The sequence below is a fragment of the Astyanax mexicanus genome, chromosome 1 (genome assembly GCF_023375975.1).
Source record: "Astyanax mexicanus isolate ESR-SI-001 chromosome 1, AstMex3_surface, whole genome shotgun sequence".
NCBI lineage: Eukaryota > Metazoa > Chordata > Actinopteri > Characiformes > Acestrorhamphidae > Astyanax > Astyanax mexicanus.
Genome location: NC_064408.1, coordinates 8009383 through 8033779, shown reverse-complemented (window position 1 = coordinate 8033779; position 24397 = coordinate 8009383). Strand labels below are relative to the sequence as shown.

Genomic DNA, 24397 nt, shown 5'->3' with positions numbered 1-24397 from the left:
TTTTAAGCCTCAGTTATTGTGGTTTCCTTCACTGGTTTCACTCTCTCTGTTTTAATTCACATGTGACTCTCTGTGGCAGCATCCATCTTTCCTATTCTCAGCAAATGGCACATCCGCCGACCAATCAGATGCTTACAGACAGCCTCGCGGCGTGACGTCCGCGCCGCTCGTACGTGTGCAAATCAGCGAGAGCCAGCGTGCCGGTCTCCACCAATCAGCGCCTTCCACCAAGCGCGACGCCAGCCAATGGGGAGACTCCACGACGGGAAAGAAGCGGTGGATTATAAATGGGCGACCTCATTCAGATCCAGCATTCACACTCAGACTGATACACAGAGAACAGCAGCAGATAGAGAATTACAGAGTTTTACAGACTTACAGAGGGCTAATCTTATTGCTACAGTGCGTTTGGAGCTTCAACACTCTCAGATTATTCTTATATTAAAGCTGTTAAAGGTAAGTTTTAATCTAATTTGTTGATTTATATCATTTTTCTCTCATATATTTGGCTGTAATTGTGTTAAAGTTAGTCTGTTTTAGTAGTTAACCTAAGTGAGTGATCCTTGAGTTTACAGTTCTGTAGCTAGGTTTGCATTAATATAAACTAAATATGTATACACTATTATTCTGTTAATTTATGCTATTAAACCATATTATTATTTATCTATCTTATGTACCTAATCTTGGCACTTAGCTAGGTTAGGTGTGTGTTTTAAGGTTATTTCTGCACACACACATTAATTAATTAATAAAACACTTTAACACAAGTTAATGTGGAGTTCATTTGCACTGTATTTTAAGTAACCTTTTTATTTTATTGCATTTAAAATATTAACTAATTGACTAATTGTATCTGATAAAGATAGCATAAATTAACTTCTAACTTTTAGACGTTTGAACCTGAAATACAAGCATATGTTGTATTTTTACTTAACATCAATAAAGATTCTTACAGGTTATAAACTATTATTATAAAAGGGATTATTATTCATATTTTCCAAATGTAGGTTATCTAACTTCTACTGAGTAGATACTCTGGTTGAAACTTGCTTTAATCTATCTAATCTACCTAATGTGCATATTGGCACACGTTCTTTCAAGGTAGTTTTTATACTAAAAAATGTGTTCATTCATTACCTACCCATCAACCCTTATGGCATAAAGTAAACCTTAATTTGCTGGTTGCAATAGCTTGCATCTTTTAATGTTAATTTTAAAGAATGGCAATCTTAAAACTAGCTTTATTATTTTAAACATTGCCTAATAGGCATGAGTTAATGTTGAAACATTGTAAAATGTTGTAGTAACGTTAAGGTTCTTAGATAACATTGGGAAGAGCTTATGCACTTACAATTAATCTAATGTTTAATGCTTTTAGGTGAAAGCTGCTTTCCCCACAAATATTAATATTAATATATATTTTTTATTTAAATGTCCTGTTTAACATTGCATGACCAACACATTGCAGGCTATGATAACAGAACTGCAACAAACAATATACACTACATATTTAATGTTGGGAAAGTTTATTAACTGCAGGAATAAAGATTATTATAGGTCATGAACTATAGCTGTAAAGGGTATTGTTTACTCGTTTTTATTTACTCACGTTTGTTAGCATTATCTATAAAAAATAACACGTTTTTATTCTGTATTTTGGCACATATTATTGTATTTTCAGCATTATTTATAATAAAAACGTGCTCATTCGTTATCGTACTACAGACTAAGTTAACCCTAGTTAATAAGTGCACACTATAAAGGGCACTTGAACTTGAAGTTAAAGTTTTAAGCTTCTTTCTTTGATTACATAAATTGCACCCAAAATATTTACCCTTTAATTTAGTTAAAAATACTTTTCTCTTTAGTTTTCTTAGGATTTTAAAGAAATTGTAGCTAATATTGTTGTATTCGCCCTATTTCGGTTCTAGTTCTAGAACACTCCAGAAAGGGCACTTGAACTTGGAGGTACTAGCTTAGCTAGCTAGCTAACGCTATTTAACTATGCTAAGCTAATGCTAACTCTCTTATAATATTTTAAATAATCAATATTACGATTAAATGTGAAATTTAACCTATACATCACAGATAATTGCCTTTTAATCATGTTGATTGATTTTAAAGCTGGTTTAGCTTAATTACGACCCATTTTAGCTTGTATTCTTGCTAAGCTAAGCTAGTTCGCGTTAGCGGTTTCTGTGGCCACCTCGACAGAACACCGGTAGTGGTTACGTTATCTTAGCATAGTTTAGCTTAGCATTGCTATGCTAGGTTAGCTAACGCTAACTTGATGAGATTAGGCGAATATACAGAGTTTGAGTTGCGTACAATAATGATTTTAACAGGAGTAGTGCTTTAAGGTGAATTGAATCTTGATTTAAGTCACTTTGTCCTGTTAAACTGGTATATTTTAAACATAATTTATCACTAACCTTTCTATCTACCAGCCCGTTAGCATAGCTTAGCTTGGCATATCAATTAAAGCCATTTGTAGGCCAGGCTAGTTAACCTATCTTTCCTGTAACGTGTTGCTTAGCTGCTGAAGCCTTTTGCTTTAATGGCTTAATTTTAAACTTTTGATTTTCTTACTTATTAAATTTTGCATTTTAGCTAATTTTAAGCCAATTCTTAACTCTCCATTCTTAAGCTCAGTTCTACTTTTTAATCTCAATTCTCCGTACTTAAACTCAGTCCTATGTTTTTAAACTCAATCCTTAAATTTAGTTCTCTGTTCTTAGTCTCAATCCTTCATCCATATACTCAATCTTTCGTCATTAAACTCAATTTTCCTTCTTTAGGCTCAGTCTTATGTTATCTTCAAATGCAGCCCCTAACTCTGTTCTCTGTGATTTTAAACTCGCATCCTCCGTCCTTAAAATTCTTAAACTCAGTCCTCCACCTTTTAAACTCAAACCTCCACCCTTGAACTCAACTTTCCATCCATAAGAATCATGTCTGTGTGGCCCCTTATACTCTTTAATGTGGACAGTGTTTAAAGTGAGCTAACATTGCTTTAAACTGATTTTAATCCTGCATTTTGCTTTCCTTCACAGAATTCAATTAAGTGATTGGCTGATTTGACACCAAAATGAAGATCCTCTGCCTGTTCATGCTGGTGGTGGGCTGCGTGTATGCCGACGACGATGATAAAAAGGAAAATGTCGGGACCGTAGTGGGAATTGACCTTGGAACCACCTACTCCTGGTAAGTATGACATGGATTTGGATTTTTGGGTCTTCTGGGTGTTTGCAATGCGTAAAAGCTTGCATTCGACTGGTGTAATATTGCATATGAACCCACTTTTTGTTTGTCTCTTACAGCGTTGGTGTGTTTAAGAATGGACGTGTTGAGATCATTGCCAATGACCAGGGAAACCGCATCACTCCTTCCTATGTGGCCTTTACAAGTGAGGGTGAACGTCTCATTGGTGATGCTGCCAAGAACCAGCTGACCTCCAACCCTGAGAACACTGTCTTTGATGCCAAGCGGCTGATCGGTCGTACGTGGGGTGACTCCTCTGTGCAGCAGGACGTCAAATACTTTCCCTTCAAGGTGTGCTGCTTTTCTGCTGTGGCTTGAAATCTTGGTGTTGAACTGATATTTTTTGATATTTAAAGACCAAAACTTAACATTTCTTCATCTATTTTTTCTTCTTTGTCTAGGTTCTTGAGAAGAAGAGCAAACCCCATATTCAGGTTGACATTGGAGCTGGTCAGCTGAAGACCTTTGCCCCTGAGGAGATCTCTGCCATGGTTCTTACCAAGATGAAGGAGACTGCTGAGGCTTACCTGGGAAAGAAGGTGAGTATCCTTGTGGATCTTCTATAAACCTTTGGATCCATGTGGAAAACCCTTGGGATGGTCATTAAACATAAATCTTCTCCTTTTTGTAGGTTACACATGCTGTGGTCACTGTCCCTGCCTATTTCAATGACGCTCAGCGCCAGGCTACCAAGGATGCTGGCACCATTGCTGGCTTAAACGTGATGAGAATTATTAACGAGCCGTAAGTGCTTTGTTTAAACATTTTATTTCTTTTAAAAATGCATATAGTGAGTGGCATTTTACTTAATCCAGAGTAGTATATTAAATGCATATCATTTACCTCTACAGAACTGCTGCTGCCATTGCTTACGGTCTGGACAAGAAGGACGGCGAGAAGAACATCTTGGTGTTTGACCTCGGTGGCGGTACCTTTGATGTGTCCCTGCTGACCATTGATAACGGTGTGTTTGAGGTGGTGGCCACTAATGGAGACACTCACCTTGGAGGAGAGGACTTCGATCAGCGTGTCATGGAGCACTTCATCAAGCTGTACAAGAAGAAGACTGGAAAGGATGTGCGCAAGGACAACCGTGCTGTGCAGAAGCTGCGTCGTGAGGTTGAGAAAGCCAAGAGAGCCCTGTCCTCTCAGCACCAGGCTCGCATTGAGATCGAGTCCTTCTTTGAGGGTGAAGACTTCTCCGAGACTCTGACCCGTGCCAAGTTTGAGGAGCTCAACATGGTAAGGGCAACATACCTCTGCTAGTTAACTGCATATTCAGATCATGCATACTTCTGATAATGCAGCTTATTTAAAGTTCTGTAGTTTTGTGTGTGTATACTAGAGGTGTGCCAAAAAATCGATTCACATAAGAATCTTGATTCTCATTTACTACGATTCAGAATCGATTTAAAATGTCCCAAAATCGATTCTGAGGGGCGGGTTTTAGACTGATTTTGGGCTGGGTATTTTTGTTGGACCTGGCAACCCTGGGGATAGCGCTTGTCCCTTCAAACGGAGATCTTCCAGACACACACAGAGCGTAGGTGTTTGAGAATCACCGGTAAGATGGCAGAACAAGCATTATATTACCTTAGATTAACGTGTAGTTTTAATGTTTTATGGCAGAATGCTTCATAACAAGCATAAAAAAGATCGCTAGTAGTTAGTTTCAGTAACTGTTAGCTAGCTAACTAGCTAACTTTCCAGTTCCACCTTAAATAACGCTACAGGTGGCAGCGGGCTGCAGCATTTAAGGCGGAACAGAAAAATAACAATAAGCTAATCAGAGCTAATTTCAGCTCCTCATCACAGAGGAATTAAGGAATGGACAATATGAATTAATTTCTCCACCTCCTGCTCCCTTTCTGAAGAAATACAACGACCTTAAATTAACTAGTTAATCAGCAGCTGCTCCTGAACTTTAGCGCTCCACTGCTATCATCACATCAGCCCAGCAGCGTCACCTACACACCACCGCTAGTAGCCTGGTAATAAAGCAGTGTTATTTATTATTTATTTATTGTTCATTAACGTCATTGTGATATCCCAGTGATTCCTCTGTCACTGAGGACCCACATTCCTGCACATTTTATTGTTTTTGTAACACATTACCTGCTTCAGGACCAGTGTATATTTTGGAGGCTTTTTTCAATAAGATTCATAAGCCAGAAGCAGAAATTTTTATAAATCAAATCGTTTTGAATCAAAAATCGATTTTGAATCGAATCGTGGCCCCCAAAATCGGAATCGAATCGAATCGTGAGATAGTAAACGATTCCCACCCCTAGTGTATACATAATTATAGTTTTCCTTTCCCTTCCCATTGTAGGATCTGTTCCGTTCCACCATGAAGCCAGTGCAGAAGGTCCTTGAGGATTCTGACCTGAAAAAGTCAGAAATCAATGAAATCGTGCTTGTTGGTGGCTCCACTCGTATTCCCAAGATCCAGCAGCTCGTGAAGGAGTTCTTCAATGGCAAAGAGCCCTCCAGAGGCATCAACCCTGACGAAGCTGTGGCTTATGGAGCTGCTGTGCAGGCTGGAGTGCTGTCTGGAGAGGAAGACACTGGTGAGTACTAATCAAATCCTTTATTTATTATTTGCTTGAATGATATGACTTGTCTTCATGTCTAAATCTCATGTAAAACTAATGTTCTTTGATTATGCCAACAGGAGATCTTGTGCTTCTGGATGTGTGCCCCCTGACTCTTGGTATTGAGACTGTCGGAGGTGTGATGACCAAGCTGATCCCCAGGAACACTGTTGTGCCAACCAAGAAGTCCCAGATCTTCTCCACAGCTTCTGACAACCAGCCAACCGTCACCATCAAAGTTTATGAAGGTAAGGTCACGTCGAGCTGGTTTATTAGTTTATTCATTTATTAATAGCAAATCTTTCAAAAAAATCAGTAAAACAAGCTCACATAGAAGGTTAATTTGTTAAAATGTGTGGAATATTTAAGTTTTTTGTCTTCTTTCTCCAAGGTGAGCGTCCTCTGACCAAAGACAACCATCTCCTGGGCACCTTCGATCTGACTGGAATCCCTCCCGCACCCCGTGGCGTTCCTCAGATCGAGGTCACATTCGAGATCGACGTCAACGGCATTCTGCGAGTCACCGCTGAGGACAAGGGCACAGGCAACAAGAACAAGATCACCATCACGAACGACCAGAACCGCCTCACCCCTGAAGATATCGAGCGCATGGTCAACGATGCAGAGCGTTTTGCCGATGAAGACAAGAAGCTGAAGGAGCGCATTGACTCCCGCAACGAGCTGGAGAGCTACGCATACTCCCTGAAGAACCAGGTGGGGGACAAGGAGAAGCTGGGAGGCAAACTCTCCGATGAAGACAAGGAAGCCATTGAGAAGGCTGTGGAAGAGAAGATCGAGTGGCTCGAGTCCCACCAGGACGCCGACCTTGAAGAGTTCCAGGCCAAGAAGAAGGAGCTCGAAGAAGTAGTACAGCCCATCATTAGCAAGCTTTACGGCAGCGCAGGCGGTCCACCACCAGAGGAGGGCGAGGAAGACCAGGGTGAGAAGGACGAGTTGTAGAAAACCTGTGATTTCCATCTCTACACCTTCGCTTATTTCGTTTCGGTCCTCCGGTGCCCTTTTCTCTCTGGGAAAGATGATTACTCTGGTGTACATATTGCTGGACTTGAAGGACAATTGTGAGGGAAGGTGTGAAAGGGGGACATTAAACCATAAAGCCACGATTATCTTCTGAAAAGACTTGGAGCATTTTGAGTGAGGGATGTTGCTCTTCACTGAGGTGGAGATTTAGTCAGCCTGGACTAAGGCTTGCTGCTGTTCTCAGGCAGTTTGAGGAGAGTTATGTGGAGGGGTTGGGTGGGGAGGGAAGTGGGTGGGGGAGGAGGGGTGTAGTGGGTGTGTTGGGTCCTGGGCAACTGTCATGTTCACAAACCTAACAAGTTATTTATTTAAATTTGGCGATTGTAGAGTGATCATTTCTACTGCAACGATGTGGGGAATAAATGTTTGATACAAAACTGCCATTGTATGCTTCTTTTTCTTACATTTTTGAAGCTTTACTAGTAAAGTTGACTAAACATTGAACAATGGACCTACAACATTTTTATAAATTCTGAGTATTTAGGAATCTGTTCAACCAAAGTAAATATTTTGAAAAGTGATTTTTAGGTGTAATTGCAAACTAATCCACAATTTCATGTTATCTAAGCAATACACTTTATTTAGAATAATTGGTATGATTCAATCGATCCACGTACCCCAGGTATTATTTAGCCAAGAATAAGTAAATATGTTTTTAATCAGTAATATATACTGTAATACTCTTAATTCATAAAATGCAGCCAGTAATGCTTTTATTTTTCATGCTTTATCACTCATTAGGTAAAATGGTTACTACAACAGCAAACTAGTATAAACCCATTGGACTGGACCAAGTTAACTAAAGCTCAAGTAAATTTGTTCTTTCTCAGTATCCACATAATTATACACATTCATACACACTTTAACCTTTTCATAGTGGCTTTCACAACTATCGAAATTTGTCCTTAATCTTTTATTGCAGTAATTCTCGAATTGACGAATATGGATAATCTGATTCCCTTAAGTTTTGAAGCACAGTACTACACTACCTAAAAAAATGCATTTATATCATTAAAACATTAAGCTTTCAGAGTGGCACATCCATTCAAATATAGGCCTTTGCAACAAGTCACTAGCTGATCCATAGTGATACCATAACCTTCTGTGAGTAGGAGTGTAACTGGTAGCCATTTCCAAAGCTCTCCTTACATACACTCCAGTTTTCCCTTTTCCATCAAACAGCTCCACTCTTAATAACCAAGTAAATTGTGAAGAATCCTTAATTTACACAGTCTTTAACAGAAAATACAGCTCTGGGAAAAAAAGTAAGAGACATTAAAAATGAGTTTCTTTGATTTTACCTAATTAACCTCTGGAATATAATCAAGCGGAAGATAGATGATCACAAACCATCAAACCAAGCTGAACTGCTTGATTTTTTGCACCAGGAGTAAAGGCATAAAGTTATCCAAAAACAGTGTGCAAGACTGGTGGAGGAGAACATGATGCCAAGATGCATGAAACTGTGATTAAAAACCACCAGGGTTATTTCACCAAATATTGATTTCTAAACTCTTAAAATTGAATATGAATATGAACTTGTTTCATTATTTGAGGTCTGAAAGCTCTGCATATTTATTTCAGTCATTTCTCATTTTATGCAAACAAATGCTCTAAATGACAATATTTTTATTTGGAGTTTAGTAGAAATGTTATCCATAATTTACAAAAGAAAAACATATGTGCAACCGCTCTAATAAAATGCAGAAACAAAACCTCTCTCTAAACTTTTACTATTTATTAAAAAACATCTCTATATATAAATGTACAGTGCTCATGTAATTACAGTGACCAGACAGTCGTTAAATATCACACCCTGAGTGTCCATTCCTCCAAACACAAAGCACAGCTGTTTGGTTTCTCCTGCAGAACTTCCTGCACTTTCTTCTCCTCCAGCTTCTGTCCGTTCTCTCCACGGCACCACACACATGCAATGGTCCAGCCGGTTCGGAGGAAGGTCACCTTCAAACCTCAGCAGAGTCCAGCGCTGTTTATCTACAGAGATAAAATAAAACACTTAAATGTATAATTTGGCCTTTAGAGTAATGATACCGTAATGCTGTGACCTGACCTCACTGTTTAAACTTGACCTTATATGAGCAGATATTGTGGTGTTAAGTTTTAGTATTGCACATGTTCATTTATCATTTAAACCTGCTGTATATTGCAGTTTAGAGTGTTTTAGTTTGTTGCATAAGTGCACCCATCTTATTCCAAGATTAAAGTTTAGACAAATATTAAAATATTAATTTGTTCAGAAAGTGTTTTATATTCTTAAGCCATGTTAAATGATATTAGATTAGAGAAAAAAAGTCATGCAGACATCATTCTTGTAGCCTAATATACAGATGTTTAGACCTTCGGAGATCTGTTCTTAATAAACATTTTTATTAAATAATAGCTAAACTATACTTTTTAAATGTTGCAATGTTAAATAGCATAATTCCGAACAGATTTCGCTCATTTAAACAGCCTAAAAATGTTTTAAAAATATCAGATTTAACCTCGAATTACTAAAAAAATTTGGCTTTTAAATTGGGCTCATAATGACAGTTTATGGGGTGGGTTGAGTACTGTTGAACTGGACAAATCAGAATACTCGCTGCCCAGCCAATCACAATTGCTACAAATGGCCATCATTTTAACTGTGATAATTGTGGATGTTTTAACTCCTTTAAAGTTCATCACAGAGAAAACACAACATTTCTGAAATGTAATAAAATATTTGCCAATCAGATACATTTGATTTTTTTTTTTAAAAGAAGTGAATATATACTAGTGGATCTCAAAAAAAAGAAAATATCATTGATAAGTTACTTTATTTCAGTAATTCAGTTCAAAATGTGAAACTCATACACTATATACATGCATTTATTACACAGAGTGATCTATTTTAAGCGTTTATTTCTTTTATTGTTGATGATTATTATAGCTTACAGCCAATGAAAACCCAAAAATCCGAAAATTTGATCAATTTGTACTTTAGGCAGAAGTCCTGCTGGAAAACGAAATCTGCATCTTCATAAAGTCTAAAGTCAGTGCAGTTTTGTTTTCCCAGAAATCTTTCAGCACTTCATGCTTCTCTCTGCTACTGACAACTTTTATGGAGATGCGGATTTCATTTTCCAGAAGGACTTGGCACACTGCCCACACTGTGTGCAATACATCTATATAATATTTAGGAGTTTCACATTTTGAACTGAATTACTGAAAAAAAGTAACTTTTTAATGATATTCTCATTTTTGAGATGCGCTAGTCATGCAAAATATTACAAAATATTTGTAATAATTATAATTATATCTGTGGGTGTGCCCACAGTGATGCCACTCCAAAATCCCTAAAAGACTTCCTGGGTATTCTCTGATAAAAATCACTTTAAGGACGATTTTAAGTGGCTTTTTTAGACTCCTCTGGAATTTAGACAGGCTATAAGATGGCGTTACTAAATCAGTTTCTTTATCGCGAAGAAGAGGAGGAGGGTCAGGAGGAAGAAGGAGTAAATTTTGGGGTTTCTAGAGGCAGCCATGTTCTTACATACCACTCTGAAACTTGTACATAGAGTTGGTGGCTCCCTCTGCAGTCATTCCTCCAAAGATATAGATGTTTTTCCCTAAAGCCACGGCGGAGTGTGCCGCTGTTCCTGGAGGGACGTCTCCTTTAGCTTTTATCCGCTCCCACCTCATAGTTTCTACAGGAAAATAGTAAAAAACAGTAAAATAGACCCATAGATTTAATGAAGTAGACTGTAGCTCTGACTGAATGAACAGTGAATGTGTACCAGTATCCAGAGAGAACAGGTCGCTGTGGAAGCGCTCTCCTGCCATCCCACCATGAACATAGATTCTGGAACCCACTGCAACGATCACGTGACCGTGCCGTGGAGCGGGGGGCCTCCCTGTGGTCTCTGGCTGGGACCATGTAGAGGTTCCTTTAAAATAAAAACAGACAGTTAGCATGTTATTACCTCCAGTATACTTATGCAGTATACTTATGACTTACAGCCAATGAAAACCTAACAATCAGTGTTTCAGAAAATTAGAATATTATTTAAGACCAATTGGTACTCAGGCAGTGTGCCAAATCCTGCTGGAAAATGAAATCCGCTTCTCCATAAAAGTTGGCAGCAGAGTGGAGAGGCACACAGTCCAAGCTGCTCGAGGTCTAGTGTGAAGTTTCCACCAATCAGTGATGGTTTGGAGAGACATGTCTGTCATCTGCTGGTGTTGATCCACTGTGTTTTATTATCAAGTCTAAAGTCAGTGTAGTTTTGTTTTCCCACAAAATCTTACAGCACTTCATGCTTCCCTCTGCTACTGACAACTTTTATGGAGATGTAGATTTCATTTTCCAGCAGGACTTGGCACACTGCCCACACTGTAGCCAAAAATACCAATTGGTCTTATATAAAATACTAAATATTAGATCACTCTGTGTTTAATAAATCTATATAATATATGAGTTTCACATTTTGAACTGAATTACTGAAATAAAGTAACTTTTCAATTATATTCTAACTTTTGAGATGCACTAGTACAACAATACATACAATATATACAGCGTATATCTAGTTGTAATATGTAATTTGTACGGTACGAATGCTATAAGATTAATTAGCTTATTTCTATCTTATTTGTACTTATTTTAAATGATTTAATTTATTAATAGTCTAATTCTACAGGGAGTTATATTAGTCAAAGTCAAGAAATATCAGATTCTTTATATTTTTCAAGAAATAATGCTTTCCACTGCTAGTGGAATAAAACATTTTCTGTAGATAAATTTCTGATGAAAGATTAAAAGATACATATAAAATATTTCGTGATGTATTTTGTAAAATGTATTTTGTAAAATTAGTTTAATTTGAAATAATTTTGGATAATTTTTATTGGTTGTGAAATACCCTGAGTTTTTAATGATATGAAAACACGTTTATAAAAAAAGTTTTGTTAAGCGTACAATTACTCCTTTTTTAGTACGAAAATTTGAATAACCACAGGAACAGTGAACATTTATAAAACAGTATAAAGAAGTAACTGAGACACCTGTGTTGAAGACGTGCACCTGCGGGTCAGTAACGGGCGTGGCTCCAGTATCTCCACCAGAGAACACGAACAGTCTGTCTCCAACGCAGGCCGAGCTCGTGTGGTACGTTCTGGGACTGGGCGGCATTCCTTTCACCTCTACTGTCTTCCATGGGCCACTGTCTGAACACAGTAAAACCTTACATACTGAGACTATCAGATACAGATACACTTTATATACCAGGATTGGACCATCTCTATTACTAAAAGTGGTTATTAGACATCTGGAACAGGTTCCGTTCAGGCTGATAAGAGCTATAAACTTATATTAAACTTTATTTTTGTTCAATGTTCCATACAAATGTATTTATTTTAGATTCACTCAAGAGCGTCCTCTGGTGGCCTGAGAATCTCAGAACAGATTCTGAAGTGGTTATTCTCTCCTTTTTAGAGATTCTCTGATTGCTCCTTAAGATGCTTGCACACCGCACGCGGTAGCCGCACCACTTTACACAGACCCCCATTGGGTTCAATTGTTTCTCCACACCTCCACCGTGCCACTACTTACCACGGTTAAAGTTCAACATGCTTCAACTGTGACCTCGTGGCAAGCGGTACCACGGCAGAAAATGACTAAGGGATAAATTGTAGTACAACCAACAAAAAACAGTGGCCAGTAGGGGTGGGCGATATGGCCCTAAAATAATATATCGTGATTTTATGGTATTTTCGCAATAACGATACTCTTGGCGATATGATGTGCAAGCTGAATTATTTCAAGAATGCACTACTGCAACAAAATTAATATTACATTTTTTTATTGCATACGGTATGATATCTCACACGCACACCCTTAACTGAGATTTTAAATAATACAAGAAATCAATCAGTAACATTAATTTGTAACAGAAGTCAATGATCCAGAATGTCATGATACTAATAATAATGCACTCCAAATATCTCCATATATCCAGGATTAAAGTGAAATAAATGATACAGGACAGATATAATCTGTCTCTAGTAGATATAAAATGGGAAATAAGAACAGTGTGATTTTTTTTTTGTTGCTAAAAACAGCAAAAAAGTACGACCCTGATGTGATAATTAGGGGTGGGTGATATGGTACGATATTTCAGGGTATAATATCGTACACGATATTATTTTTTTTTGGCAATATTATCGCATACGATACGATATGGCACACCCCTAGTGGCCAGTGACTAATATTAACAATTAGTGAATTCCCTTAGCTGTACATAACTTCCCTACACACATATAGAGATAACAGGAGAAAGAGCAGAACCAGAGCTTTACTCTGGATTTGAGAGACAGATACAGGTCTATAGAGGCTGTTGCTACAAAACACTGCTCGCAGACCCCAACTATTATCAGCGTCAGCAGCAGCACAACTGCAACCACAACTGGCCAGCGCCTTTACTCATGTACAACTCAAGAGCATGCAATGCTTTGGTTCCAGCTGGGAGTAAACTTTTTGGGGTTCCAGAACCAAACTTTTCTGGGTTGGTGAAAACATGCAGAATGCATCAAAATCAGGTGTGGTAATTACCTGTGGTGTGTAAGACCTGAATGCAGTTGCGGTTTCCGCTCTGTTCAGCTCCAGCGAACACCCACACACTCTCTGGATCAGTCTCAGGGACAAAGCTGCAGTGCTCATACCTCGCCTGCAGACCCTCCCACTCCGGCACGTCCCACTCATGACTGTCTGAAGAGGAGAAGAGAAATTTAGGATAACATGCAAGAGATAGAGATAACTGATGCTGTTTTACCTTGTTTTGGGAGGACAACTGAGTTAACCACCATTCAAAAGATCCTTCTTTGCAATCGTTCCTTCCAGGGAAGTTAGCCACAGTGCTACCATGGGGTGTAAATGTCCTAATGACATTGTGTACAGTGTGGACACAAAAACAAATGGGTCTGCAAATGAACCTGTAGCCTTTTCTGCAATTTTTGTTCCATATATTCTAATTATACATTAGCCCTATCCGGACGGGATTAGTCTCTCAAGGAAACATCTGTAAAAAAAATATTTCACACTTTTACTCAGTGATAAAACTCTTCCATCTGGACTACAATTGAAAAAAGTGAGTTTTTTTCAGCTTTCCCAATCACATGACATCACGTTCAGTAGCTCCTCCATTTCCACTCGCTGTTGTGTTTACGTGGATCTCCGTGGAAACGCGCGCCCAAAGTGTGGCAGTAGACAAATAGCTATTTTATTAATCGCAAGGAGACGAAACTCAGAGATGTGCATCCGGACGGGACTAAAATTACTGGAGGACCACAGAGTTCAGTGAAAAACAGTAGATAATTCAGCCTGTAATTTTCTTAGAGGACATCTGAGAAAAACATGTACATGGTCGTTCCGGATGGGAATAAAATCACACCCATAAAATAGAAAATTACCCCAGGACCTCCTGAGAAACTAATCCCGTCCAGATCTCTTACATGCCACAAATACGTAGATAAAAACTTACTACATGACTTCAAGCGAAATTTTCATGACCATACGATTTTTAAAACATCAGTTCAAACCTGGACAATAAAACCAAAAATCAAAACTACAATTGAAATTGATTATAATAGGTCGAAAATTAATCTGATAAAAATGTTAACATGTAATCTTTAATAATAAAATGTGTGTCAGATCCTGAGAGCTCCATTGTGTAGGGCTAAATTACTGAATTAACTCTGAGCTGATGCATTTTGTTGGCTCAAAATAGATTTTCTCCATCGATAAACTGAAACACAGATTTGTAGAGCAAATTTTCATGACTTTACTAAAACTTTCTGGGTATTTCTATTTTTCCAAAACATATCCAGGCCTGGAAATTGCTATATTCCATGACTTTTCCAGGTTTTCATGATCATACTAACCCTGTGTAAGTGGCAAAGGTTTTGTCCAGTCTATTTCTGAAGTTTTCCCCTATACAAACTAAAGAATTAAACATGTAAATGCCAAAAATCAATGTTCTTAGAAAAGTCGCGCATATGTTAAAAAGCACATGGCTGTATTTACCGAGATTTATGACGTAGGAATCCGAAAAGCTGCCGTTTGGATTCGCTCCTCCAACAATCACCACCTTTCCTTTCCCTCCAGGTGAGGAGATATAGGTGCAGGTGTGACCCACACTGACCCCAGGTCCAGCTCCTCTCGGCACAACACAGTACCTGCACAGACGAACACATACAGAAACCTGTGAGCATTTATATCTGAGACCCTCAGAACACAGGCTGGTGATGACTGGAGGAGTAAAGTTCTGTACCATTGCTTTTCCTGAGGCTTGTCTTCAGGGCTGAGAATCGGAAGGAGCTCCATTTATCTGTCTGAGAAGAAGAATAAACATGTCATCAAGCAACTTCTCAAGATCGTAGACTCATAATTATTCAACATAGTGACGTGAACAATGTCAACAACCAATAGGAGAGCTACAGGAAGCAGCAAGGCAAGAATATTTTTTATGTGACTGTTTACAAACGATTTGCAAAAGAACATATTTTGCAGTGTTTAATATGCCTTATATGGTTCTTACTTTAATATGTAAAGTATGTTAAACACAGGTAGCAATTTAAAGTCATTATACTTAAAGTTATTTTATTTTGCACATGTGCAATGTAATTTTTGATACAAACACGTTTAATAAATACACATTTTGCAAGAATAATGTTTTAAACTGCATTAATTCTATCTTAATTAAAGGCAGATGTATAGCAGTGAAACTAAATCTAATCTTTAGACGTAAGAGGGTGTCAGCATAAGGGTCCTCTAATTTTCATGGATGTGGTTCACCTGTATGTGTAGAACAGGTAATAAATAACTGGCTATTGATCAATATTGCTTTATATTAGTACTGGCTGATCATTTAACTAATACACATAACATTACAGTAATAATGAAAAAAAAATCAATAATAACTAACCTGAATCACAGGAGCCTTCAGCTGTGTTTCTACTGTAGATATTACTGTAGCTAAACCCCTTAAAACAGGACATTAGACCCCGCTGTGTGTGTAGCAGCAGGCGTGTGGGGGTGTTTTGTCCTGCAGTGCCTCCTGACACAAACAGCATCCCCGAAAGGACCCCTAGGTATAAATCGACTCTGCCTGACTTAAAATCAGATAAGAATGTATTGCGAAAATATAGCGTTGCTGTCCAATAAAAAAAAAAAAACAAGTATTTCCAGTTTCTGACGATGTTTAGTTTACTATACATTAAAAAAATCCAAACTGTCCTTTACACTGTTAAAATAGATTGATAAATGAACCAAGAGAAATTAGAACTGAAATTCTTGTTTCTTTTTCCTCTGAATTTAATTGTAAGGTAAGAAGGTTTTTTGTCTCTCCTGTAAAGTTATTATATAAAAAATAATCGAAAATAAAAAGCATTTGATCAAAACTGTTTAAAAAGATAAAAAAAATAGTACACATATTTATATATATGTACTATTTTTATTTTTATTTTTTTTATATATATATAGTTTATTCATTACATTAATTTAAACATAAATCCATTAGTATATTGTTTAAACCTTAAAAAAATAAAAGGATACAACTTTTTTGAATGTAGTAATTCTTTACTGTATATAATCTAGGGTGTTTTATGTATGTGACGTTCTTTTTCAAGAACAAATACATTTATTGACAAGATCGTTATAAATAGTTTAAAACTGTTTATTACTTTTATAATTATTATTAAATATAAGGTGAATAAATATTAAATACATTTGAATAAATATGTACACGCGCAATTATGAATCAGGCACGTGTGTGTGTGTACTGGGTCCTCCATCAGACATCCAATCAGACAGGAAACCAGGGGGTGCCGGATTTGCGGGAGAACAAATCATGACGCACCGCACCCACGCGTTTTTTTTTATTTTTTTTATTTTTTTTATGAATGACAACATCTGTTGCCCCTAGCGACCGAAACTTTTAACAGTAGCTTGTAGTTTAATTCGCATAAAAAAAACTAATACATATTTAAATAAACTAGAAATATTGGAAATAGTAATAAACATTAAAACTAATTTATTTACTTAAATATTTAGTAAGTTAATGAGTTAAGGAATTAATTAATTATTGCATTCATTAAATACTTATTTATTATTATTATTATTATTATTATTATTATTATTATTATTATTATTATTATTATTATTATTATTATTATTCAATGTTATTAATTTATGCTTGCTAAATTGATTGCCTAAGCTCGCATTTGATGGTCAAGGTGGCTAAAAACTTTATTGTGCATTTATACATAAACCAGTTAACATGCATTAAAATGAAATCATATAAAAATAGTAATTGTTCATTAAATGTGTTTTCTGCATTTGTCCCATGGGGTACCCAAACTTTCACATTTTTATATAATAAAACATTTTTATTAATACAATAATAAAAATATGAGTTCAGATATATATACGTATACATGTAACATGTGATAAATTCAAACTAATCCTTATTTTAACTATTTTCTTATTAGAATCAATATTATTATTAAAACTAAGCATCAGAAATGTTGGGATTCTAAAACACCACAAGAGGTCAGTACTAGACTAGATCTGACCATCTGAAATAACACCAACACAAATACTGCACTGAAGTGCTGAACAGAGGGTTATTATAAATTATTATAATGTTTTAAAAAAAAAAACATTTTAAGCATTTTTTTAATCCTTGTATCTCTAAAATAGCAACTATAACGGAGAAAAAAAAAACTTTAAATGGAAGTCAATGCAAAATACATTTTTGGAGATGTCACTTTGTCGCATTTCTATTGGTTCATTCATCATAATATTTTGTCTGAACTGTATACTCTGTTGAATGAAAAATAAGTTTAGAAAGTTTAAAGCAGCATTATGTAAGTTGAAGTTTTTTTGCTCCTTGTCTCCCCCTACAGTTGTGATGTATAATTAACTTTTACACCACTGCTGTAAATACAATTACACTGTATGAGCACCCCCTTTAGGGCAGAGGTACACATGTTTTCTCTGGACAAGCTGAGAAATACAGAAGCAGCACTGAGGTGGTAGAGTAATATTATAATATTTTGCACTAATATGACCCGATTCAGGCAGCATTAGAGCTTAGATTGGGCCCAAAATATCCAGCCCGACCCGTCCCCAGCCTGTGCACATTCTGCCTGAGCCTGACCCGAGCCATTAACTGTCATAATGAGCCCAAGCCTGATTTAAACCTGGCATTTTTTTTAGTCAGTCGAGCATTAAAACTGAGCTTTTTGAAACATTTTTGGGCTGTTTAAATGAGTGAAATCTGTTCAGAATGATGTTACTTAACATTGCAACACTGAAGAAGCATAGACGTATTATTTATTAAAAATGTTTATTAAGAATAGATCTCCAAAAGATTAAAACACGAACAGTGCAAACAATGATCCACAGGCCTAAACATCGATAAATTAGGCTACAAGAATGATGTTTGAATGACTTTCCTCAAATCTAATATAATTTATCATGGTTATGCACTGCACAATCACTAAACCAAAATACACCAACAACAATAAAATCATTTACAATGACTTTACTCTACTCTAATATAATTTAAGATTGTTTTGAGTGAACAGTAGAAATTTAGAAACTTTAAAGCAGCATTATGTAAGAGTTAGAGTTAGTTTTGTGCTCCTTGGCTCCCCCTACAGCTGCACAGTGTGATAGACTTTTACTCCACTGCTGTAAATACAATTTACACTATGGCAGTTGGCATTAATTCCCCTCATGTTGTACACATGCTTTCCTGGACAAGCTGAGAGATACAGAGGCAGCATATGAAGTGAGAGGAGCATGTGGACTGAGGTGCTAGAGGAATAGTTATGACTGATAGATATATTGTTTTTTTGAAGGAGGAACCTGCTGATGAAATGTTTATGAACACTTTTGAATGGATTCCTATGGGGAGGTCGTTCACACACTTTCCCCCTAGTTTTCTATATTATTTAAAGTTGATTTTAAGTCATAAAGAGTTTTTATAATCTTCAGAGACCCCTGAAAGGCACACAATCACAGAAAATTGAGAGCTTGTTATATGTTTACTGTATTTGTCCAGTGTTACACTGATATAGTTGAACTTCTCAGACATAATTCTCTACACCATGTTCTTCTTCAATCAGCTGCTTTTCGCTCATTCCCTGTGTGACAGTCTCAGCTTCAGCGAGTGCTGTTTTTCTGCAGCAGACGTATGAAGGCGCAGCTGAGGCTCCGGTGGAGAACACCAGCATTATTTAGGGAATGGCTTCCCTCAGCACTCTTCTGAATAATGAAACAAATCACTTCTCGCCATCGACTTCAGGCCCCAATAAGACGATCCACATCCCAGAATATGCTGAGGCCTAGTGGCTCCAGCTCATGGCCATAATTAGATCATGTCATTGTGCGCTGGATTTGGGACAGAGCCGGCGCCCGAGCTCAGCCGTGCCCGGGCCATTGTGTCATAGTCATCACAAACACCTCCGCCTCTCCCGCCTGCTGGCCCCGCCCACCTCCGGAACAAATCAGCCAATCAGCTCACATATTTATACACTTAAAAAAGCAGTACTGTCTGCCTGAGTGTCCGTCAACCCTGACATATATGATTATTTGATTATATAATAAGGAGTTCACTTTATTCAGTCATTTATTACACAGACATGCCAAAAGCCATGGGACAGGGGCTAAAGTTACCATCATTACCATGCACCTCATGTCTGCTAAATTGCTAAATCTATCTATCTATCTATCTATCTATCTATCTATCTATCTATCTATCTATCTATCTATCTATCTATCTATCTATCTATCTATCTATCTATCTATCTATCTATCTATCTATCTATTAGCTTCTGCTTAAATGACAGCTTTGCACATCTTGGCTGGATTTTCTCAGTCCGCTTTATAAGGTTGAGTAACCTGGAATTCAGGCTTTCAGTTAACAGCTGTGCTGAACTCATCAAGAGTTAATTACTTGAATTTCTTGTCTTTTAATAAAGTGTTTAAGAGCATCAGTTGTAAAGTTGTAAAGAGGTAGAGTTACAGGAATACAGTGAATAGCTCTATAGCTCTGAGAAGTACTCAACTAAGTAAAGTAGAAAATACTTTAAGAAAAACTTGAGTTCAGTCAATCCAAAAGAAGAAATGAAAAAATCTTTGGAAGTATCCTCAAGTGAAGTCACCACAAAGACCATCAAAAATGTTGAAAATGATGAAACTGGCTCTCATCAGCACCGTTGTACAGGATAAGTTCATTAGAGTTTCCAGCCTCAGAAATCACAAGTTAACAGCAGTTCCTCAGATAAGAACAACCTAAAAGCTTCTTCACAGAGTATTTTGGTTTGTTTAACACTTTTAAGTTACTACATGATTCCTTCATGGGTTCCTTCATAGTCTGGATCCGCTGAACCAAACTGGAGTTAAACACACTTCAGAAGAAAAACACTGGATTATTAGTTTTTTTTATTGGTATGAGAATGCAAAACCTGCAGGTTCTAGGCTCATGGGTGTGGTAGTGGAGGGAAAAGTGGACCTGACCACCCAGGGCCCGAGAAGGGAGAGGAGCCTATAAAAATCCAGATTTTTTCCCTGCTCACATTCCTTGTGTACTGGCATGAATAGGGGTCCACTGACAGTGAGAGTGTACAGGGCCCAGAGTTTGCTGCTATGCCCCTGTCTAGGGTAAAAGCTAACCAGCCAGCTAGTTACAGTGTCAGGTTTGCAGGAAGGGAGACACAGAGGTGGAGGCAATTACGAGTAATATTTATTAAAAAAAAAAAAAAAAAAAGGAAACAGCAGCCTGACTGACATTAAACACATACAAGAACCGACAAGAGACACTAAAACAAAAGCCCTATCCGGACGTTTCTCAGGGGGACATCTTTAAAAAATATTTCACACTTCTACTCAGTGATAAAACTCCTGCATCCAGACTGGAGGACCAGTGAGTTTTTTGGATGTTGTGTTAACATGAATCTCCATGGAAACGTGCACCCAAAGTGTAATTAAGGTGTTTATCAGTGGACAAATAGCTATTTAATTAAAAATGAGGAGACAAAACTCAGAGATGTGGATCCGGACGGGACTAAAATTACCAGAGGACCACAGAGTTCAGCGAATAACAGTAAATATTTCAGCCTGTAATTTTCTCTCAGAGGACGTCAGAGAAAAACACGTACATGGTCGCTCCAGACAGGAATAAAATCACAAAGGACCCCCATAAAAAAGAAAATTACCCCAGGACCTGCTGATGAAATGTTTATGAACACTTTTGAATGGATTCCTATGGGGAGATTTTCCACTCTCCCTAGCGCAAACGAGACTGCGGCGATGACGTCATTGCTTTCTTTGCACGCTTTTCCAAGCCAACTTGCTTAAAGTTCGTTCACACACTCCCCCCCCTAGTTTCCTGTATTATTTAAAGTTGGTTTTATGTTATAAAGAGTTATTATAAACTACAGAGACCCCTGAAAGACACGCAAGCACAGAAAATTGAGAGCTTGTTATATATTTTCTGTATTCTTTCAGTGTTATACTGATATAGTTGAACTTCTCAGGCATTATTCTCTACACCATGTACTTCTTCTATCAGCTGATTTTCCCCAGGACCCTCCTGAGAAACTAATCCCTTTTGGATAGAGCTTAAGAGACTATATATACACAGAAGTAACAAGAAACACTTAGAGACAGGTAACGAGGGGGAGGGGCTACAAATTACACAGGTGGGAGCACAGAAGACAAAGACAGACACATAAGACAGACAAGGGACACGAGAACGTGACAATCAGTCTCCTCAGCTACCTAACATCACATCATACCATGCTGAAAGGACACAGCGAGAGGACAGCAGAGCTATCTGGTGTTTTATTACAGAGTTAATAAAACTATGCTGTAATATTAATTCTACAAGCTCTCTGTAAGTATAATCACTGGGTTTTATTCTGAGGTATAATAAACGGGTGGTAAACAGGCTTGCGGAGGTAGCAGTTATTTCTGGGCTGAATTCAGAAGTGTGTGTGTGTGTGTGTGTGTGTGTGTGTGTATGTGTGTGTGCTGTGTGTTTAATCAGGATTAGAGCTGCTGTCCCACTCTCCCGGGACTAATTTAGGTCAATTTCAGGTCAGTGTGCCAGAAACACATGCAGCTCTATCCAACTGGCACATTAAAGGAGTTACATCTGATATCCACAGATTTAGCAGTGTAACATAATTACTGGCAGGACCAATATGTGTTATAATATTTTAAACCAAGAGTTATTACTGTCATTTTGCCACACAAATCAATTTATATAATTAGTATGTATGCAGATTGGAAACCTATTGGTTATTGCTATCTGTATATCTTTATTTTCATGCAATTTCTGTTTTCTGTTTTCAAGTGCTAATAAACACCTCTGGGAACTCCTTCCTTCAAGACTGTTGGAAAGCCATTTCAGGTGACCACCTCTTGAAGCTCATTGGGAGAATGATGCCAATGATAGAGAATGATAACATATATATATATATATTTTTCACCTTTTTTTGTTAATTACATAAAACTCCACATGTGTTCATTCATACTTTTAAAGCCTTCAGTGAGAATCTATAATGTAAATAGTCATGAAAAATAAAGAAAACGCATTGAAAAAGAGAAGGTGTGTCCAAACGTTTGGTCTGTACTATATATTAAAGTGATGTTATTGATATATTGGCTGGATATTGAGCAATGAGTGTGTGTTGGTGTGTATCATCGCCTATGGCAATAAGGTGTAACGCCATGCTGCTTCCTTTCACTCTATAGGCCTTCAGATTCTTTCATTCTTTCACTTACCTGGAGTACTCTCTCTCTCTCTCTCTCTCTGGTTCTCTCTCAGGTTCTCTCTCTCTCTCTCTCTCTCTCTCTCTCTCTCAGGTCTCAGGTAGCCGAGTCCAGGCTCAGGTTTCTGGGCTCAGTGCTAATGGCCGAGTGTTACTCTGTTATGGACGGCTCAACCGTCCGCAAAGTTTCTGTAGCCCACCAGCCCCAGTCTTCTGATTCCACCTTCTATCTCCAAACCTTCGGTGAGTTTTATTCTGCTGCTTGTTTTATTCATTTGTTTACAGCCTCGCCTCTTGTGTAATTCATGGCCTAGAACTTTGCAGTAAACAGGTTTTTTCTAGGCTGGGCATGAATTATATTATATCTGCCTGGTCCTGATGTTGCACCATACTGAACTTCCAGCTGCGCTCTGAAATAATGCAATAAAATAAAAGAAATTGCACCAGAACATCAAGAAGAACAATATATATATATATATAATTAGAAAAGTTTCTATAATTGGTTTATTGTTTGGTTAAAAAATACAGCTCTGGAAAAAAATAAGAGACCACTTATTGAAATTGAAATCCTCTGGAATATAATCAAGAAGAAGGTGGATGATCACAATCAATCAAACCAAACTGAACTGCTTGAATTTTTGCACCAGGAGTAAAGGCATAAAGTTATCCAAAAGCAGTGTGTAAGACTGGTGGAAGGGCTAGGGAAATAAATACAAGGGAATAAACTAATAAACACAAAGCAGGGGTATATACAAGGAACTACCGGAAAGAGACTAAGAGACTAAAAAAAACTACCAAGAGACTAAAATTAAACTAGAGATAAACACAGAGACTAAGGCGTGAGGAACAGAGGCTACGAAACACGGAAAAACTACGAAGCACAGAGAGAGACGAAACAACAGGGGAAGGTGCAAAGACGGACGAAGGACAAGAGACAAAGGAAGGCTATATAGCACACAAGGGAAGTGGAAACACCTGGGGCTAGGGGGCGGAGCTACAAATTGACACAGGTGGAAAAGTACTGAAACAGAACACAGGGGCACAGGTCACGTGGGACACACAGAGAGACATGAGACAAGACCAGGATGTGACATTAGTAGTGAAATTAAACTCCAAAAAGTGTGATTAATCACAGTTCATTCAGGGCTAGGTTGGTTTGGATAGTTTTTGCCCCCCATAATAAATGAAATCATCATTAAAAAAGTGCTTTTTATATTTACTCAGGTAAGATTTGACTGATATGAAGTTTTTTTGACTGATCTGAGAAATGCAAGTATGACAAAAATGGAAAAACAAAAGAAATGGATAAATATTCAAATACTTTAAGTAACATTCTTAAAACTAAAAATTAAACCTTTGAAACAAGTGATATTAGCTGTATTCCATCAGGGATTTCTAGACCTAGAACTGTCACGTGGTCCCTGTCTGTTCTCGTGTTTCTGTGTTTATTTACCTTTTCTGTGCCTGTCTCTGCTTGTGACTGTGAGTGTGTCTCCCACGTGATCCGTGTTCCTCAGTGTTTCTTGTTCTCACCTGTGTTCATTTGTTACTCCGCCCCTTAGCCCCAGGTGTTTTCTGTTTCCCGTGTGTGTGTTACACTATTTATAGTCCGTGCTCCCTTTCCCTCGTGTCGGTTCTTGTGCTTTGTTAGCCTGTTATGGTTGCGTCTCTGTGTCCCGTGT

General features: G+C 37.6%; 2 protein-coding genes across 2 annotated transcripts; one reads left to right on the top strand and one right to left on the bottom strand.

Annotated features, from left to right (window-relative positions):
- The first annotated feature begins 302 nt into the window (after positions 1–302).
- On the top strand, positions 303–7273 carry hspa5 (heat shock protein 5). The gene is made up of 9 exons (XM_007252086.4): positions 303–456; positions 3054–3204; positions 3321–3552; positions 3663–3800; positions 3893–4005; positions 4113–4503; positions 5594–5831; positions 5936–6103; positions 6247–7273. The coding sequence occupies exons 2-9, from the start codon at positions 3089–3091 to the stop codon at positions 6813–6815; spliced, it is 1965 nt and encodes a 654-aa protein (XP_007252148.1). The 5' UTR covers positions 303–456; positions 3054–3088; the 3' UTR covers positions 6816–7273.
- A 1346-nt stretch (positions 7274–8619) lies between these two features.
- Positions 8620–16003, bottom strand: rabepk (Rab9 effector protein with kelch motifs). The gene is made up of 8 exons (XM_022685648.2): positions 15857–16003; positions 15203–15263; positions 14956–15107; positions 13486–13641; positions 11940–12101; positions 10676–10825; positions 10436–10585; positions 8620–8891 (listed from the first exon to the last, which is right to left on the bottom strand). Exons 2-8 carry the CDS (start codon positions 15253–15255, stop codon positions 8671–8673), a joined length of 1044 nt encoding a protein of 347 aa, XP_022541369.2. The 5' UTR covers positions 15256–15263; positions 15857–16003; the 3' UTR covers positions 8620–8670.
- Positions 16004–24397: the final 8394 nt, after the last annotated feature.